Raw genomic sequence first — 21,935 nt, forward strand, 5'->3', positions numbered from 1 at the left:
TTGTAATAACAGAGAGCATAGTATAGGAGAAATTGAAGTTAAACATAAAAAAAGGCACCTGGGGCAGATGGGATCTATCCAGTTATATTGAAGGAGGCAGCGAGGGAAGTAAGCAAACCCCTAGCCACAATTATGAGCATCCTTAGATTCGGGGGAGGTCTCTATGGACTGGAGATGTGCAACTGTATTCCCCAATTCACAAAGGCGATTCAAAGGGCGACAAAGACCGGGAGGGCACTGACTCTCTTTAGAAAATACAGCTACGATTTACAAGCTCTGAAAAAAAACGATAAGTGTTTGCTTTTTATTTACATAATTGTTATTTTATATTGTACTTAATACATAGTCTTACAGTTCTAATTACGCTGGTTATTTTTATTTTAATTTATATAAACAGTTTTTGTAGATATACGTAATACTTTATAAAACCGTTAGTCCGTTCGAATCTTGCAGGCATTGTTTTTTGTATATAGTGATAGGGAATTTAAATTTTTAATTGAGGTAGCTAGGTAGCTCTAATGTATAATTATAGAAACAGTAATACGCTTCACTGTTTCTATTAGATAGCATAGTATTGACATTTAATTTAATTTATTGATCTTATTAATTTAAAATATCATGCCCCAAACTAGAGCAGCAAAGCAACGGGCACAAAGTGGCAGGAGTGCTGTGACTCGGGGGAGAACTGAGGGGGCGATTCTCCAACGCATCACAGCCTAAAAAAAATGTGCAACTTGTGAAATGTTTGCCGAACTATCTGGAACGGAACATGATATTGCCATGGGGGATGTCTTTGTGTGTGCGCGATGTAAGGAGTGTAATGAAATCAGGCGACAACTCAGCGTTGTTATGGGCCAATATGAGAGTTTGAAGGGCAGGGTGGATGCCCTCGAAAGATCTAAATTGAGGGGCCCATCAGGCTCTCAGCTGACCACATCAACGCCACAGCTTGCACTTGGTCATCACGCAACACAGCGGCAACCCCCAAGGCAGATTGCGCTGGTCCCAAAGGAACTAGTAGTTGTTGGTGACTCTATTGTCAGGGAAACGGGGAACATCCTTTGTAAAAAGGATAGGTGGAACAGGACCAGGGTATGTCTGCCAGGGGCAAAGGTTGATGATGTTGTAGAGCAGATATCATCTTTTAGGGGAACAAAAGGTGATATAGTTGTACACGTTGGCACAAATGATATTAAGAGTAGGAGACCGGCAGAATTACTTAACAAGTACAGGTCACTGATGAAAAAAAGCCGTGAATTAGGGTTGAAGTTGAAAGTGTCTGCAATTCTGCCCAGACAGGATAGGAGGGAGTATATGATGAGAGCCTTGTCGATCAATTCGGCCTTGGAAAGATTGTGCAAGGCTCCAGGGATAGAATTTTTTTCAGCCTGGACTGTACTTGTTAACAGGAGAGACTGCTTCTACAGGGATGGGATACACTTAAATAGAAAGGGTGCAAGAATATTTGCTGATACTATCGAGGCAGTGTTAGGTGGGTCGGAAAACTGATAGCTTGGGGGGATACAAGGACTAATAGTTTAACAGTAGCCGTAGGCAGAGGTGAAGGTGATTCTTGCACAACTTCTATTAGAATAAGTAGCGACCTGGAGCGAGGGGTGTTGGGGTTTCAGGGACGGATGGCAGTCATCGTGAAACAGGTGGGTATATGGGATGTGTAAGAGTAATTAAGAATAGGTGCATGTATACCAATGCTAGAAGTATAGTAAATAAATTTGATGAATTTGAAGTGTTGGTCAAGACATCAAAGGCGGATATTGCTGGGATAGCAGAGACGTAGTGTCACACAGATATAAGGAATGCCGAACTGGAATTTGGGGAGTACAATGTGTACAGAAAGGATAGACAGGATAGGAAGGGAGGAGGTGTTATGCTGTTAATAAAGAAAAACATAAAATCAAAACAAGTGCATCCAGTTGATATAGAATGACAGTGCACTGTTGAGTCAGTTTGGTGTGACATAAGCACTGCGAAAGCAAAAATAAGAGTAGGAGTGTGTTATAGGCCTAATGACTTGAATTTGTACAATGAACAATTGTACAGAGAAATAGTGGGCTAGTAAATCGGAATGTCTTATAATGGGGGATTTTAACTTCCCAGATATTGACTGGAACTTGTGGGTTGGGCACTCACACACTAGTCAGACTTTTGTGGATTTATTGGATGACTGTTTTCTGCAGCAGCAGCATGTTCGAGAGGCAACCAGAGAAAGTAATACTCTTGATCTGGTTATCAGTAGTGATCATTCATGTATTAGGAATTTGCAGATAAAAGAACCACTAGGTGGCAGTGATCACAGTGTACTGACGTGGGATTTACTTAGAGATTTAATTACCATCAGGGGTAAAGGAAAGGGTTTTTGCTTCCGTAAAGGCGAGTACAGTGGTCTCCGACAGTTTTTAAAATTCTGTACAGTGGGATCAACTTTGCATTTGTGGAATTTGGGGGTTGGTCACTCGCACACTAGCAAGGCTTTTGTGGATTTATTGGATGACTGTTTTCTACATCAGCATGTTCGTGAGGCAACAAGAGGGAGCAATACTCTTGATCTGATTATCAGTAGTGATTCTTCATGCATTAAGAATCTGCAGATAAATGAACCACTAGGTGGCAGTGATCTCAGTGTGCTGAAGTGGGATTTACTCAAAGAGGTAACTACCATTAGGGGTAAAGGGAAGGGTTATTGCTTTCGTATAGACGACTACGATGGTCTGAGACAGTATTTAAATTCTATACAGTGGGACCAACTGATGATGTTACCAACAGCAAATTCAAAATGGGAAGCATTCAAAGAACTTATCTTGGAAGCTACTAGGCTTTACATACCAACTAAGAAATATTGTTCATGCCTAATTGGATGTCAGATGAACTAATGAGACATATGGCAGAGAAGAAAAATGCATGGGATACGTACAAATTAACATGTGACACAGTAGCCTATGATAGATACAAGTTGATATGCAACCAAGTTACAAAGGAGGTTAGGCAGGCGAAGGCAGATTACGAGAAATCTTTGGCAAGGGATGCAAAGAAAAACAGCAAAGAGTTCTTTACTTATGTAAACTCTAGAAGGAAGGGGATGAATCAGATTGGTCCACTTGATATTCATGGGTCAACTGTTGATGATCCTGCTCAGGTAGCTAACAAACTAAATGAATATTTTGCATCGACATTCACACATGAGGAGTTATTCAATGAGGGGAATGCCAGAGGTGTATTCAACTCTGGCAATAAGCTAGAAAATCTTGTAATAACTGAGAGTAAAGTGGAGGAGAAATTGTTGAAGATAAACACAAGAAAGGCACCTGGGGTGGATGGGATCTATCCAGTTATATTAAGGAGGCAGCAAAGGAAGTAAGCAAACCCTTAGCCAAACCCTTCCGTCTGATCAACGATCGCCAGTATGGATTCCGTCAGTGTTGATCCACTGGTGATATTCAAGGTTATGTTACCCATTTATGGACAAATTCAATGGAAAAGTTTGGTGAAACACAAGCAGTTGTTCTTGATATCTCAAAAGCTTTCGATCGTGTTTGGCATAAAGGTCTTCTAAACAAGCTTCCATCTCATGGTTTGCCAACTTTTTTTGTAACTGGTTATCCAGTTTTCTCTCTGATCGCTCACTGAGGGTGATGGCTCTCTGTCTTCTAACTTCTCCACTAATGCTGGTGTTTCCCATGGTTCAGTTCTTTCCCACACTCTTTTTCTCTTGTATATTAATGATCTTCTTCCATTGACTGGAAATCCTATCCATAGTTTTGTCAATGATAGGACATTGCATTCCACTTTCCATTTTGAAAAACCTTGCCCTGCTCAATCAGCTTCAACTTCTCAAATATCCCCTACCAATTCCTTAAATGCAATCTCCAGGTAATTCTCCAGTGGGGCAATGACAACTTAGTTGATTTCATTCCTTCTAAAACTCAGTCTTGTCTTATATCTCACAAAAAGGATTCTTCTGCTGCTATGCTCATCTTTGGTGACACTCCAATTTCTAGGAAAAATCTCTCTTTTGGGGAATACCCTGACTTCTAATCTCTCCTGGGCACAAGCACATTACAAATATTGCTTCCTCTGCATCTGGCTCCTCCATAGCCAGGTGGGCAGTAGCAGCAGTGTGTGCACACGCTTCTGGATTAGACCAGGGTTCGAGCCCGTAACCACCAAATACAGAAAGGTCAGGGAATGACCACTGCATATCCCCGGAGCAATATGGCCTTAGTTGCTAATGCTCCTAAAAACCAAATAACAAACAACAATCCTCTGCATCTAAAAAACTTGGTTTTCTCTTTCACTCTCTACGTTAGTTTTCTTCCAAACTGCTATTCACTCTGTACAAATCGCAAATCCACCCTACCATGGAAAATTATTCCCACATCTGGGGCAGTGTTCCCAAAACCACTCTCAGGCTTCATTCAGAAGAGGACAGTTAGGTTAATTAATGACTCATCTCTAACAGAGTCTCTCCACTCACTGTCTCATAGACAATACCATTTCTGCTGCATGCCTTTTCTACAGATACTTCCATGGGCACTATTCTTCTGAATTGGCTTCTATAATTCCCGCTCTCTCTTTCAAAACAGTCCGAACATGTATTGCCACCAGCCAACATCCATTTACTGTCCAACTTCAAACTCACAGAACCAACTTTTCATCTTCCTCATTTATTTATTCAACTGCCGCTGAATGAATTATTCAACGGCATATTCTAGAAGTTCTAAAAAATAGAAAAAACTGAATGAAACAAGTGGTGGCCAAACTGTTCTAGTTCATGGAAATACACCATTTACATTCTCTAAACTTCTAGCTTCCTAAATAAAGCATAACACTAGTAGTGAAATAGGATGGGGAAAAAAAAAAAAAGCAAGAAAGCTCATAGATCATCATAGAAAAAAAAAAAAAAAATTTCTATATCACATATCCATCCCTTTAAAAGAGGGTCTAATTCTTCCTTGAATCTATTCAAACTATTGTCATTCACAACAACATATGGACGTTTGTTCCAACAATCAACCACCCGTTGGCTGAGGGCAAACTTCTGCACAGCTATCCTGCAACCATTCTTCATTTGAATTTATGCTCCCTTATATATTGATGGGAGCAACACGAAGAATCTCATCGGCACTGAGCATACTCAATCCACTGAAAGCCTGCAGAATAGAAGCCTTTCCCTGTCATTGACGAGAAAGAACAAATAAGAGTAAGGACACCCTTTTCTTCCCTTCAATCCTTCCTCTGCACACATTCCAGAAGATCTGCATCTTTCCTAAAATGAGGCCTCCAGACCTGTATGTAGTACTCAAAATGCAATCTAACCACTGCCTCATGCCATGGGACAATCATTCTTTCCCTGCTAGCAAAATTCCACGAGTCCTGGCAGTCTTTCCGCACTGCTCAGAGAACTTCACATCTGACTGCACAATTAATTCCAGGTCTTTTTCATTTTCCACTACCCTAAGTGTGGTTCCACAATGTATGTAAATTTCGGATTTTTCTGTTTTGTTGTGTTAGCCTGTGGAATCCCACTACTGGGCAAAGGCCTCCCCAACTTTCTCCATTCATCGTGGTTCAATGCTAGTCTTGTCCAATTGGGGCTCATAAAGGATGTTAACTCATCTCTCCATCTGATTTTCTGCCTTCCTCTATTTCTTTTTCCTTCTCTTGATAGCCAAACAGTTGTGACCTTACCCCACAAGTCCTCTTGTTTTCTGGAAAGATGTCCTGCCCACTTTCATTTTAAGTGACTTGGATGTCTTGATGGCATCACTGATTTTAGATTTTTGTCTGATAGAAGTAGATTTTATTCTGTCTTTTTTAGTTATACCCAGCATACTTCTTTCCATTACTCATTGGCATGTTCTAAGTTTATTTACTTGTTTTGCTATCAAAGACAAGTTTGGGCTGCGTATGTTAGAGTGGATAGAATGATTATGTTGTATAACTTTCTTTTTAGGCTGATAGCCAAATCTCCTTTCATCCATTCTTTCATACTCCAATAACTGTTTTCATACTCCATGTCTGCCAGGGGCAAAAGTTGATGATGCAGAGCAGATATCTTTTAAGGACAAAAAAGGTGATATTGTTGTACATGTTGGAACTAATAACATTAAGAGTAAGAGATCTGCAAATTTACTCAACAAGTAGAGGTCACCGTTGAAAAAAAGTCGCAAGTTAGATTTGAATGTGAAAGTGTCTGCAATTCTGGCCAGACATGATAGAAGGGAGTATATGATGAGAGCCTTGTCGATCAATTCGGCCCTGGAGAAAATGTGCAAAGCTCAAGCGGTAGAATTTTTTTCAGTCTGGTCTGTGCTTGTCGACAGGATAGACTGCTTCTACAGGGATGGGGTACACTTAAATAGAAAGGGAGCGAGAATATTTGCTGCTGCTATCGAGGCAGTGTTAGGTGGGTCGGAAAATTGCTAGCTTGGGGGGATACACAGATTAAAAGGTTAACAGTGGTCGCAGGCATAGGCAAAAGTGATTCTTTTGCCTATGCCTGCTTCTATTTGAATGAGCAGCAGCCTGGAAAACAAGGCAATGGACATTTCCAGTACTGCTGGGAGTCATTGTGGAACAAGTAAATACATGGGCTGTGTTAGGGTAACTAACAATAGAAACAGGTGCATGTATACTTGCATGTACACCAATACTAGGCATATAGTTAATAACTTTGATGAGCTTGAAGAGTTAGTCAAGCCATCAGAGGCAGATATTGTTGGGATATCAGAGACGTGGTGTCACACAGACATAAGCAGTGCAGAATTCAAATTTGGGGAGTACAACATGTACAGAAAGGATAGACAGGAAGGGAGGAGGGGTTATGCTATTAGTTAACAAAAATCTAACGAAGTGCATCCAATTGATGTTGAGTCTGTTTGGTATCACCTAAGCACTGGGACTTAGAGGGGAACAGGTATCCTGTGTGTTATCAGACACTCAGCCTAAAACACTGATGGATCCAATATCTCTCTATTACAAAAGATTTAGGAGAAGTCCGGTTGGCCTGCCTACCTAAAATCCACTCATGCACACCTTCTCGATGGTAAGCCCTGTTATGTCACTTAGGTGGCAACGAACGTGTAGAGTGGTTCTCTTCAAGACGCCTGGTCAGTGTGAAGAGGAAAAGACCAAACCCTCCAGCATATGAAAGCACGACGAAACAAATGGCCCTCAGTCCCCAGCAGCTTTCACTCTCCCTCTTACGGCAGCGAGAGGATCAGAGTGGAAGCAAAGGGTGCTAAGAATCTCTGGGTACGACCAGGCTGCCATGCACGGAAACTGAACTTGGCCTGTTATAACGTAAGATCACTCATCGGTGAAGACAGGATATTAGAGCTGGAAAAGGAATTAGAAAATGTGAATTGGAATATCATCGGTTTGGCTGAAACAAGAAGAAGAAATGAATCACTTATAAGTTTATCAAGTGGAAATCTGCTGTACACTAATGGAAACAGTGAAAGGAGTGAAGGTGGAGTTGGGTTTCTGGTCCATAAAGATTTTAAAAACAACATTTTGGAATTCAAAAGTACATCACCAAGAGTGTCAAGACTAATACAAAAGATTTCTAAGAGGTACAAGCTAAAGATTATAATGATTTATGCACCAACATCGAGCCATGATGATGAAGAGGTTGAAGAAATGTACACCGAAATTGAGTCGTCTAGATGAGCAGAAAACCTACTACACTATTATTATGGGAGACTTCAATGCTAAGGTTGGAAAAAGACAAAACAGCACAGAAAGGGGAACTATAGGAAATTTTGGAATTGGTGAAAGAAATAAAAGAGGTGAAAGACTTGTCTTTCACCTCTTTCATTTGCAGAATCTCAAGGACTATCAGTAATGAACACTTTTTTCAAGAAAAGGGTGAACAGAAAGTGTACATGGAAGAGTCCAAATGGATTAACTACTAATGAAATCGACTTCATCCTCACTAACAGAAGATATATTGTGAATGATGTTACCGTCCTGAATAAGGTAAAATGTTGGAAGTGATCACACAATGGTAAGATGTACACGATATAGATGTAGGAAAGGAAAGGAAAAAATTGACTCGAGTAAATAATACAAAGGTCTTTGAGATAACAGAAGAGGAGAAAAAGCAGTATGTACATACTTAAGAACAAGTTTGAGCTTCTGCAGACTGCTGCGGACCAAGATATCGACGAGGAATATTACAACTTTTTGAAAGTGATAAAGCCCAAGAAACCTATAGGGAAAAATAAATCCAAAGAAGAAAAAATTAGTCAAGAAACACTTGTCATGATGAACCGAAGACAACAAATGAAAAGCAAGAAAAACACTGACAGGGAGAAAATTGAGTATACCGAGTTATGCAAAGCCATTAGAGACTCAGAGAGGACATAAGAATATTTAACACAAGAAAAGTAGAACAAGCATTAAGGGAAAACAAAGGATTTAAATCAGCAGCCATGAATAGTGATGGTGTACTTATAAACAGCAGAGAAGGCATAATTCATATAGCAGAAGACCACTATAGAGAATTATACAACGAGCAGGGGAATGATGCCAACACTGGGGAAGATGGATTGCAAAGTAGCAACACAAACGACATACCCAGTATTCTTCCTGATGAGGTAGAACATGCATTGAAGAAAATGAAGAATCAGAAAGCCCCGGGGGAAGATGAAGTTACTGTAGTGTTGTTAAAATTGGGAGGAAGAGACATAACACAAAAACTGGCAAGGCTCGTCACAAAGTGCATTAGAAAAGGTGTGATGCCTAAGCAGTGGAATAATGCAATCATAATTTTGCTGCATAAGAAAGGAGATAAATCAGAAATTGGAAATTATAGACCAAATAGCTTTTTATCCCACATCTAAAAGTTGTTCACAAGGGTCATTACTAACAGATTAGAAAGAATACTTGATGAGAATCAACAGAAAGAGCAAGCTGGCTTTAGGACAGGATTCTCAACTATGGATCACCTTCACGTAATATCACAGCTAATGGAGAAAGCAAATGAACATAAACACCATTATGCCTGGCATTTGTGGATTATGAAAAGGCATTTGACTCCATACAGCATAAGGCAATGTTTAGGGCACTGGAAAGACAAGGCATTGATATCCCATATATTATGATTTTGAAGAATATGAGAGTGCTACCTCCTTTATTAGACAAGACAAAGACAGTAGGAAATTTAAAATTTAGAAAGGAGTTCGACAAGGAGACACGATATCTCGATATCTCCGAAGCTGTTTACTGCTACCCTTGAGGAAGCTTTCAGAAGATTAGACTGGTCGCAGAAAGGAGTCAATGTGAACGGAGAGTACCTAAACCATTTACGATTTGCAGATGACATTGTGGTCATAAGCCATGATCCCAAAGAATTAGAGGAAAATCTTAATCAGTTATGCACAGCTAGTAAGGATTTTGGACTAAAGATGAATATGGCTAAAACAAAAGTAATGATGAACAAGTATGCCACAGAAAGGGAAATAATGATTGAAGGAGCAGTAATTGAAAAGGTGGAGTCATATACTTATCTGGGACAGGTATTAGCTGTAATAATGATAAATGGCTGGAAGTCAAGAGAAGAATAAATTTTGGATGGATAGCATTCAGGAAATATAGTCACATACTGAAAAGCAATATCCCAGTTTGTCTGAAACAAAATAATGAACCAATGTATACTCCCCACCATGACTTATGGAAGTGAAACTTGGGCACTCACCAAAAGAATGGAACAGAAGCTGAGAACTACACAGCGAAGAATGGAACGAATCATATTGGGAATCAGACTGTTAGATAAGAAGAGAAACACATGGATTAGGCAACAAACTCAAGTAAAGGACATTCTTATCAAAACTAAAGAACTAAAATGGTCTTGGGCAGGACACAGAGCTCAAAGACATGATGACAGATAGACTAAGAAAATAACAGAATGGTATCCAAGAGGAGCTAGAAGAAAACCTGGAAGACAAAGGCGGAGATGGATAGATGAAATGAGTTTGTGGGTAGTAAATGGATGGCCAGTGCTCAAAACAGAAGGAAATGGAAAGTTGCTGGAGAGGCCTTCATCCTGCAGTGGATTGAAAATGGCTGATGATGATGAAGCACTGGGAAAGGTGTGTGTGAAAGGTGTGTATGTGTGGTATGGTTGTTTATTGGCGCATTAGCTACTATCGCTATAGTGCACCTATTCGTAGTTATATCAGAAAATAATTAAGAACGTAGCAATTCAAATTCATTTCAGTTCTGAAAGCTATTCATAAAAGATTACACACTCTAATTTGTTTCAGAAAGCAAAAAAGTTCCTTAATATTTGCCTCCTCTCCTATGATATGATGTAGTGTCAACGATTCTTGAAGATTGGCCAGATTTTGAAGTATGATGTGGTTGATAGTGTGGACAGTCAATCAAAATATGTTTGACTGTTAGATGTTCAGAGCAGTGTGAACACTGAGGAGGATCATTACCGGTGAGTAAATGGAGGTGAGTCAGATGGGTATGCCCTATTCTTATCCGTGCAAGTAGCACTTCTCGCCGAACGTTTTGAGTGCATAAGTGCCATAATTTTGGGTCCTGTTTCAATTCAAAAAGTTTGTTTCTTTATGCCATAGCTCTGTCCACAGTATGCTGTTTGAATTATGATATTATAATCAGATGCTGGAATGAAGACAGAGGTTAAGTCTGAGGTTGATGGATTTTTAGCAGATATATGAGCTAGTTCATTTCCTTTTATGCCTGAATGTGCCGGAATCCAGCAAAACTTCACTAGTTGTTGACGGTGATCAATTTGCAATAGCAAACTCCTGATTTTCATTAAAATATGGTGATTCTTTTGAGAGGGATTCTGCATTGCTCTAATTGAGCTGAGAGAGTCAGTGTAAACTATATATTTTGCAGATGGGTGTAGAGTCAAATTTTCTAGAGCTAATTGTATTGCATACAGTTCTGCTGAAAAGTTGCTATATTCAGGTGGAAGAGAAGCTGATATGATAGTCGAGGGAAACACTGCTGCTGCTCCAACAGTTGAAAGAGATTTGGAACCATTTGTATATACCGGCAAGAAGTCAGCACAGCTTTGAAGATGGCTAGCATGGAGTTGTTGCGCATTCAGTGTCGGTAGGCGATTCTTTCCCCATTGTAGAAAATAAGTATCACGAGTCAGTTGAGGAAAGGGGGTCCACGGAGGATGAGAGTAATTCTTTATCTGTTGCCTATTGTGAAGAGGAACAGTCCAGTTCAAGGAGCCATAAGCCAGCTGGTCGGATTTTACTTGGTTTATTTCTATAGAGATTAACTAGTGGTTGATTAAAAAAGGTATGGCTGAATAGGATGCAAAGAGCAAGTCTGTATTTTGGCTGCATATTTAAGTAACAGCATTTTTCTGCGGAGATGCAGAGGGGGCTCATGAGCTTCAATGTATAGACTATGAGTTAGAGATGTCCTATATGCACTAATTGCAATCCACAGTGCTTTATGTTGAATAGGATCCAGCCAGCGTAGTACACCCCTTCGGGCAGAATCATAAACTGGAGCACCATAATCTAAAAGGGATCTAATCAATGCTCTATATAAGAGCAGCAAAGTTGTTATGGTCTGCTCCCCAAGAATGGGCAGATAAAGCTCTTAGCATGTTGATCTTTTTGAGACAGGTAGTACGTAATAATTTAACATGCTCAAAGAAGTTCAGCTTACTGTCCAGGATTAGTCCCAAGAATCTGATATTGCTGGCAATTAGAATGGTGGTATTTGATATCCGAAGTTCAGGATCCATATGCAGTTTGCGTTGATTGCAAAAGTGGATCGCAACTGTTTTCTGTTGGGAAAGACGATATCCATTGAGCTCAGCCCACTTTTGTACTTTATTGAGAGACATCTGCAATTGCCTTTCAATAGATCTCATATTCTGTGAATGGCAAGAAAGAGAGAGATCATCAGCGTAAAAGGTACGCCTCTACAGTATTTGGGAGTTCTTTTGTGATAGAATCAATTCTGAGGGTAAACAGGGTTGCACTCAAAACTGACCCTTGTGGTACTCCTTGCAAGAATGTAGTAAAAAGGGAATTTTGATATCGCACCTGGAAAGATCTGCTCTTGAGGAAGTTCCTAATAAATATAGGCAGGTTGCCACGGAGACCATGATTATGGAGGTCACGGAGAATTCCATAACGCCAGGTAGTATCGAATGCCTTCTCTATATCTATGAAGACCATAACTAGGTGTTTGTTTTTAATAAAGGCATTGCGAATTTTGGATTCAGCCTTGATCGTCAGATCAAAGGAGGCCCTGTTTTGGCGAAAGCCATGCTGACTATTACTTAGTAGATGTTCGCTTTCAATGATCCAAGTGAGTAGACTGTGGATCATTTTTTCAAGAATTTTACCGAGGCAACTGGACAGAGATATTGGTCTGTAACTATTAGGATTGGAGGGGTCTTTTCCAGGTTTAAAAAAGGCCAGAACTGTAGCATATTGCCAAGAAGTGGGATAAACATTTCCCAGGAAGATTCGGTTAAAGAAGGCTAGCAGCATTTGTAAGTTTTTCTCATCAAGGTGCTGTAACATAACATAATATATCCCATCTGGCCCAGCGGCACTGTTGCGTGTTGTTCTGATGGCTTGCAATAGTTCACAGTATTGGAGCGGCTGGTTATATGGAAGTAGCAATGAAGTTCGAAAGTTGATGTGTCTCTGTTCTGTGGTGGTCTTAGTTTTCTGAAATTCCGGAGTGTAGGTGGAAGCAGCCGAGACGTGAGCAAAAGTTTTGCCTAAGGCATTTGCTATATCCAGAGGAGAAGAGACGTCTAGACCATTGCAGGAGAGAATTGGGGAAGGAACAGTTGGAAACTTCCTAGAAAGCTGCCTAATTTTCTTCCATATTAATCATGGGTTCGTGTTTCTATTGATAGTCGATGCAAACCGAGCCCAAGAATCTTTCTTGGCTTGTCTTTGAATGAGATGAGCTTTTGCCTTTAGTTTCTTGTAGTTAATAAGATTAACTGTAGTTGGAGTTCGACGAAATAAATTCCATTCTTTATTTGTTCTTTCTTCGCTTTTGTGCATTCCTCATTCCACCAACAGTTGAAATGGCGTTGAGTCTTGGAATTTGATATTGGAATTGAGCTTTTAGCTGCAAATAAAAGGCAGGAAATGATATAATCGGTAACTTCATCTAGGGGATGTAGTTGTATAATTTTTTTGTCCAGTGTGATTGCTGACTGAAATTTGTCCCAATTAGCTATAGAAAATTTCCATTTCCTGCAGGGTTTATCTAATGGTGGTTGTGTAGTCATCAGATTACAAACAATTGGAAAATGATCGCTGCCCATGGGATTATCCAGAGCAGACCATTGCATGACTGAAAACAGTATCGGGGAGCAAATCGATAAGTCAATGGCAGAAGTCTGTCCATTAGCTAACTGTATATGGGTGTGCGAACCACTGTTAAGAAGAGTGAGGTTTTGTTTTTCCAGTAAAGTTTCGATCAGTCGGCCGCGTCTGTCTATTTTAGATGATCCCCATAAAGGGTGATGGCCATTGAAATCCCCTAGCAGGCAGATAGGGGAGGGTAGCTGTAATAAAAGTTCCTTAAGATCATTATAAGTGTAAGTATGATTTGGTAGGAGATAAACTGAGACTAGAGTTAAAGCAGTCTGAGTAATCAGATGCACAGCGACAGCTTCGATTTGGGTTTGGAGAGTGATTTTTCTAGCTGGAATCCTTGTGTTAATTAAAATAGCTACACCACCACGAGCAGAATTGAATGTATTCCGATCTAGTCGATAGACTGAGTAATTTTTTTATGGAAATGGAAATTGAGGAGTTAAATAGGTTTCTTGCAGGCAGAAACCAACTGGAGAGTGGCGGTTAATTAAGTAATGAATGTCGTCAATGTTGCCACGAAAGCCTCTGCAATTCCATTGCAAGATGTTAGGCATTACTTGAATTTAGAAGAAGCTGTACCTGACGTGGCTGTCTTATGGCGTTCTGGCTTTGGTTTGTCTCTTTTTGGAAATGTAGGGCGACCTGTGTCCATATCTTCTTTTTCTACAAATATTTCAAGAATCGGATCTTCCTGTTTGGATGAATACTTTGAATGCATCGATGTGTCCTGAATAATCTTTTTTGAAGATGAACTAGGATTATTTGAAGTAGTAGCAGTCACTGGTGGAGGAGGAGATTTTACTGGAATCTTAAGAGGCGTATTACTTGCTTGGTCTGAGTGTTTCAGGGTATTGGACTCTTGCTGAGAGAGGACAGCTCGAGCCCAGTTGGAGATTGATATGTTATGTGGAATGGTAACATCAGTTTGCGTGGCTATTGTCTGATATTTTTTTGCGATACTGGCATAGGTACGGTTATGTATACTGGGTGCAATTAATTTTCTTGCTTCCTGATAACTAACTTTATTTTCAACTTTATATTTCACAATTTGTTTCTCTGTTTTCCACCTCTCATATGTCTTAGAGTAGGCCGGATGGTTGCCTTTGCAGTTGGGACAGATCATTTCTTTCACAGAACAATCACTTTGAATGTGATCATAGGATCCACAGTTGGGACAAACTGGGTTGTTTCTGCATGTCGTTTGAGAGTGGCCATACTTTTGGCATTTATAACGTCTCAATGGATTGGGTATGAAAGGATGAGTGCGGCAAAGAAGATATCCTGCTTTTACTGATGAGGGCAGATTTGGACTGTTAAAGGTGAGAATTATATTTCTGGTAGATATGAGTATATTGTCTCTTGACCATAATTCTTTTTACAGCGATTACATTTTGTTCCTTAAGCTCTTCTTTAATTTCTTCCTCCGTCACATTCATCAGGTCCCAACTAGATATTACACCCTTTGATGTATTTAGGGTTGCATGTGGAGTTACATTAACTGAAATACCAGCAAAATTTGTAATTTTTAGTAGTTTTTCAGAATGCCTTTGGTTCAGAGTTTCAACAAGTAAGTCCCCTGATTGCAGTCTCTTAACCGTCTTGGGAGACCCTGCAAGACTTTCCAGATGTTTTTGGATTAGAAAAGGGGATAGCTTACTGAGAGGCTGTTCTGATAGTGAGTGCATTATTAAAAATGCTGGTAAGTCTGTCACCAAGGGATTGGTTTTGAACCTCTTTGCTTGTGACGAATCATGTTTATGTTCGGTATCTGGCCGACAGCTTGTTGACTCTATAGATGGAAACATTTTTTTCCATGTTGGCTCCTCTTAGCCCCTGGCAGATGAACTTTTCTGCCAAGGTTACCGGCCCTGCCACGGGAAGGCAGGAGCAGTGCCTGGTGTGACCAAGCAAAGTTAGTAGGGGTTAGTCTATTAAATATGAAAAAAGAAAGGTTACTTTCCTTTCTTGCTCTCGATCAGTACTTTTGAAAAAAAGAGCTGCTATTAAATAAAAGGAATTATTAAGCAGAAGAACGTAAAAGAGAACTAAAATTCACCTTTTGAGAATCACAGTGAAAGCACAGAGAAATCGCTCAGTCACAATCACTTGGCACCCGGGGCCACTGGGAAAGGAAAAATGAGAGTAGGTGTGTGTTATAGGCCTGATAAGTATAATGAACAATTGTGCAGAGAAATAGAGTGGGCCAGTAAATCAGAATGTCTTATGATGGGGGATTTTAACTTTCCAGATATTGACTGGGACTTGTGGGTTGGTCACTCGCACACTAGCAAGACTTGTGGATTTATTGGATGAATTACAGAGTCTGGAGACTAGGCACCGGCGAGGTGATCTGATAGAGGTGTATAAGGCATTGAATGGTTTGAGCATGCTCAATGCCAATGGGATTCTTCATCTTGCTCAGAATAATCACCTCAGAGGGCATAAATTCAAATTGAGGAAGGTTGTTTGTTTGTTTGTTATTTGGTTTTTAGGAGCATTAGCAACTAAGGCCATATTGCTCCGGGATATGCGGTGGTCATTCCCTGACCTTTCCGCATTCTCCGTATTTGGTGGTGACGGGCTCGAACCCCGGTCTAATCAAGAAGCGTGTGCTATGCACTGCTGCTCCTTCCCACCTGGCTACGGAGGCGCCCAAATTGAGGAAGGACGGATGTCGGATAGATGTGCGGAAATTTGCCTTTGGCCAGCGGGTGGTTGGTTGGTGGAACCGACTTCCATCACTTGTTGTTGAAGTTGATAGCCTAAACAAATTTAAAGCTCAACTGGACAGGTATTTCGAACGAACGGAGGGGTGAAATGGGAGTGGTGTGTGTTTTTTTTTTTTTTTTTTTGGCTGATGCTGAATAAGCTTGCTTTCTTGCATCATATGCCTCTACTAATGCTAATGCTTTCTACAGCAACATGTTCAGGAGACAACCAGAGGGAATAATACTCTTGATCTGATTATCAGCAGTGATTATTCATGTATTAAGAATTTGTAGATAGAGGAACCACTGGCTGACAGTGATCACAATGTACTGATGTGGGATGCAACTACCATCAAGGCCAAAGGAAAGGGCTTTTACTTTCGTAAAGGTGACTAAATTCTGTACAGTGGGATCAACTGATGATGTTACCAATGCTGAATTCTAAATGGGAAGCATTCACTTAATTTTGGAGGCTACTAGGCTTTTCATTTCAACTAAGAAATACTGTTCAAGGTTCAGGCCTAAATGGATATCAGATGAATTAACCAGGCTCGTGGCAGAGAAGAAAAATGTATGGGATGCATATAAAGTATCAGGTGACACAGAAGCCTATGGCAGTTATAATGTAGTCTGTAATCAAGACAAAGGAGGTTGGACAGACGAAGGCAGATTAAGGGAAATCTTTGGCGAAGGTTGCAAAGAAAAACAGCAAAGAGTTCTTTACTTGTGTTAACTCTAGAAGGAAAGGGATGTGGTCACAAAGGAACTAAATTCCAAAAATAATTTTAATATCATATACTTGGATTTCAGGAAAAGCTTTTAATACTGTTGCAAATGGAAGAGTGCTGTATAAATTGGAGAGGTATAGCATTAAGGGTAAATTGCTACAATGGATAAAGGGATGGTTGAGTGGGAGGACAGAGAGTGGTAATTAATGGACACTGCTCTTTGTGGACAAATGTTATTAGTGCAGTTCCCCAGGGTTCGGTATTGGGCCCATTGTCATTTTGTATATTTATCAATGATATTGATGAAGGTATATCAGGTTTAATGTCGAAGTTTGCAAATGATACAAAGGTTGTCAGGGTTGTTAACGACAGTAAAGACATTATGCTACTCCAACTGGATCTAGATAAGTTGGGAAAATGGGCTGAAAGATGGCAAATGAAGTTTAACATTGACAAATACAAAGTACTGCATATGAGTAGCAATAACCAAAGAGAAATGTACCAACTGTGTGGAACTACACTCAGGGAAGTGAAAAATACCTGGGGGGTAATTGTACAGTCAAATATGAAGTTCACTGAGCAATGCAGAGGGGCTACCAGGGCAGATCATGGAGTCTTGTCAATGATATAGGAATTTTGCTAGCAGGGACAGGGAGGTGATTATACCATTATACAATGCAATGGTCAGGCCACACCTAGAGTACTGTGTACAGGTCTGGAGGCCTCATTTTAGGAAGGATGTAGAGTTGCTAGAACGAGTACAAAGAAGGGCAACAAGATTGGTGAGGGGAACAAAGGGGGTGCTCTTATGAAGAAAGGCTTAAGTTCTGCAAATTGCAGCGCCTGGAGTGTAGGCATCTGCGAGGTGATCTGATTGAGGTGTACAAAACCTTGAATGGGTTGAGAAAGCTTAATGTCAATGGGATTCTTCCTCTTGCATGGATTAAGAACCTGAGGGGACACAGATTCAAATTAAGGAAATACAGTTGTAGAATAGATATTGGAAATTTGCCTTTAGCCAGGGGGTAGTCGATTGGTGGAACAGACTTCCACTTTTTGTTGTGGAAGTTGATAGCCTAAATAAATTTAAGGCTGAGCTGGACAGGCATTTGGAACGAACGTAGAGGTGAAATGGAAGGGTTTTTTTTTTTTTTTTTTGGCCAATGCTGCATAAGCTTGCTTTCTTGCATCGTATGCCTCTACTAATGCTAATTTCTCCAAGGGTTGTTGATTCTGGGTAGCAGTAATCTGTGTTTATCTCATGAGCAATCAATCAGACATATTGGTATGGCGCCTCCGTAGCTGGGTGGGAAGGAGCAGCAGCGCGTAGCACACGCTTCTTGATTAGACCGGGGTTTGAGCCCGTCACCATCAAATATGGAGGATGCGGAAAGGTCAGGGAATGACCACCACATATCCCCGAGCAATGTGGGGATATGTGCTAATGCTCCTAAAAACCAAATAACATAACAACATATTGGTAGCCATAATCTGGGATTACTGATACCCATATGTAGTTTGTCAATTCTGAAATTTAACTGCCACTTCTCAGCCCATCTTCATAAGTTTTCTAGACCTTGTTGCAGTAGGGTACCCCAATTACTGTCAATAACTATTCTGCTAACTTTAGTGCATCTGCTAACTTGGATGTTAAGCCTGATATGCCTTCATCAATATCATTAATAAATATAAGGAAACAAGAATGGGCCCAGCACTGAACCCTAGGAGACTTCACTAATAATATTAGTCCAAGACAAATAGTGCCCACTGGTAACCAGTCTGTCATCTCCCACTCAACCACCCCTTTATCCATAACAGTAACTTGCTTCTAATGTCACATTGCTCAATTTTTGAACAGTATCAAAAAGCTTTTCTAAAATCTACACATATGATATACTGGAAAATGCAACCAACTATTAAATATGATGTTTATAGCTTAACTTTCTTTTTTCGGCAGAATTAATCATTTTAATTTTTTTTTAAATAATGTATATAAAACACAGTATTTTAAATATTTAAATTTTTTTAATTAAAAAAATTTTAAGCCAGATACAATAGATTTGGAAATATATTAAGAAAAGATGACAATATACTGCAAGCAAAATTCATAAAAACCTTTCCCATACGAGAAAAAACAAATTTGGTTACCTGATGGATGCCCATGATACCCTTACAACAAACTGGAGCACAACTAACAGCAGGTTAAGAAGTATTATTATTAAATGGAATGGATATTATTTTTCTCTACCATTCTATAACCCAGATTGTTGTTTGTTGCTGTCATCAGGTTTTAGGCATATCAGTGACTTAGGCCATATTGTGCCATTGTATATTATTGCCTGCATGAGTTTATTCATGAGCTGATATACATGTTGTGAAGGTTAAAAATTGCAGAATAACTTATGGGGGAACCCTACTTCCTCTGCCCTGAGATTAGCTAACTGCAGCCATGATTGAAGCGAACTTCTGGAATTCCTCTAGTCACAGGCAGGAATTGAACCCAGAACCCAAACAAAAAACACCTTACATCCAAAGATTCCAGACTGATTCCAAAGAGAAATATTAATTAATAATAATCAATGCTATCCCAAAGGATGGATCATGATTGATTAAAGTTCATTAAAAAATATATATAGAAACAATAATGGGCCCAGCGCCAAACCCTGGGAGACTCCACTAATAATATCAGTCCATTGTTCAAAACAGAGTGGCACAGTAGTCCAATTACGATTTTTCTGCAAAAGAAAGTGAAGATATCATTGAAAATTTAAGTGAAGAAGAAATATGAAAATTAATTATAATGATTACCAATTTCATATATATGCATCAGTAGTCATTAGCACAAATGTCTTGTTATTTATCCCTGTGTCTCTGATTGCTCATAAGATAAACACACCGTGCCCAGTATAGCATTATTATTATTATTATTATTAGCTATATTGTACAAGGAAGCCTGAGGCTTATGCTGCACCAGCTAAAAAAAAAATTCCCTAGTTACTCTAAGAGAGAGAGTCAAAATATGACTCTCTCTCTCTCTCTCTCTCTCTCTCTCTCCAGCTCAGGACCCTGGGTGTGCCAAGCCCATACTCACCAGATGTGAGCCCGTGGGGTAATTACATAAGAAAATTCTCCTCCACCCCTACTTCCTCTGCCTTAAAGCTAAGGAAACGATACTTGCTTCTTGTGCAAATAGTAATAAAGACTGCTGGTCTCTGGCCAAAGATAATAGCCACAACTTCTGTCCAACCATACTTCCACGCTGTAACATACAGACAGTAATAAACTGCATCCTTGTCTAAAGATAAAGCTGATTTATTGGCATTCTACTTATACCGCATCACAAAAAAAACCAGCAACCTAATTTATCCATCCCCTCTAATAATTCTCAATAAATGAATAATATCTAACATTAAAAAAATAAATAAACACGAAGAGGCACACCATAACTAAAAACATTCAGTTCAGGGCGGTTACATTTTTAATTCCTCAAGTAAACCACAAATAAGGTTCAACACACACCTGACAAGTTCCTTATAATCCACATGACGGAAAATGTTCAGCAACAGCTCAGCTGGAAAATGTTCCATCACAAACACTATTAGAAACAAGACTGTACATATAATTTTAAAGCCCAATTAGTATCATGTACCACGTGGAAATCACTTCCAATTCGAAAAAACAGAGAGAAGGGAAATATATATACAGTATATATATATATAACGAATAACACGGGTAAAGTAGAGACCTTAAACTCCCTCTCTGCATTTCCAAATGCATCAACAAGAAAATAACACGTTACATATTTTTATTTAAAAACATTTTCACGGATAGAAAACACAAATTTGTGTAGACAAAACAGCGCCTCCACTGACATCAACACAACAGAGAAGTCACAGAGTAGTGCTAGGTGACAAACACCCCCGCAGATCATTTTCCCATAACCGCGAGTAAGTATGTATTCCTGTTTCTGACAAAGCATCTATTGATCTGTTAAAAAGCGAAAAAAAAAAAAAAAAAAAATCACTCTTCATAGAGTTTCAGGCCATACAACCTTTATAGACATGTCCTTGAGGCTATTGAACTTTTATTTTCACGTCTCAACAAACTATCGGAACGAGCAAGCAACTTAGCAGTTCTCAGCCAAATTTATTTATTTTCTTCGCTGTCCCCTCCACGGAAAACGTGAACTCCCTTTCTGGGACTAAACATAACAAACGGAGTATATGAAGAACTAGCTTTAATTAAAGAATTCAGAAACACATACCAAAGCAATCAGTACTTTCTCACCTTTACGCTAGTAAATACGTAAAAATAACTAAATGCCAAGGCATAATACGTTAAGAGTAAGAGTAAGAGTTTAATATCTATATAACATTGGTGTAGAGACACCATAGATAAGAAACTCTTAAGAAACTACGATGGTAGTGCGGGAGGCATCATTTGCTCTGTATCTCATATTCTGCTCTTCCTTCACAACGAGTTGCCATGGTATTGCACTACCTCGAATAAGTAACGCTTCACTGATAGAGAAGACTATTGTTACTTATTCTCAGTGAGTACCATCACCCAGACGGTATCGTTTTTAAATATGGTATGGGATAACGTTCTCGGTTATCCTCATACTATCCCTATTAGACTTAGAAAAGAGGTAAAGATGTAGGAAGGTGATAGTAGGAGAGCTAGAGGAAGGAAATACCGTAGAAAGAAGAAATGGACAGTTGCTCCTTCAACTCACACTCAAAGCTCATATATTCCTCGAATAGGCAACGCTTCCCCAGTAGAGAAGACTGTTGTTACCTATTCTCGGAAACTCCGTGAATATCAGGCTCCCCCGGCGACCATTTCAAGGCTATTGGCCTATCATCAGTGGATGGGCAGGTACCCTGGTTGTAATTATCTGCACAACCCAGTTGTGCAGATATTCACACAATATGAGAGATGCCAAAAGGTTTATATGATAATATTTAAAAATAACTAAATGCACAAAGCATAAAACATTAAGAGTAAGAGTTTAATATCTATATAATATCGGTGTAGATACACCATAGATAACTCTTAAGAAACTACGATGGTAGTGTGGGAGACATCATTTGCTCTGTATCTCATATTGTGCTCTTCCTTCA

At 39.6% G+C, this 21,935-nt stretch overlaps 1 protein-coding gene across 2 annotated transcripts in view; it reads right to left on the reverse strand.

The window, feature by feature from the left end:
• Positions 1-20,521, reverse strand: part of LOC150087935 (F-box only protein 3-like) — a 210,560-nt gene extending 190,039 nt beyond the window's left edge. For both annotated transcript variants that reach the window (XM_090369278.1, XM_090369277.1), the window contains exon 1: positions 20,332-20,521. In XM_090369278.1, the coding sequence (XP_090225404.1) occupies positions 20,332-20,399 (68 nt within the window). In that variant the 5' untranslated portion in view covers positions 20,400-20,521. The remainder of the gene's footprint in view (positions 1-20,331) is intronic.
• Between the last annotated feature and the right edge of the window lie 1,414 nt (positions 20,522-21,935).

Source organism: Mastigoproctus giganteus, chromosome 3, assembly GCF_048544385.1.
Source record: "Mastigoproctus giganteus isolate SK-2022 chromosome 3, ASM4854438v1, whole genome shotgun sequence".
NCBI lineage: Eukaryota > Metazoa > Arthropoda > Arachnida > Uropygi > Thelyphonidae > Mastigoproctus > Mastigoproctus giganteus.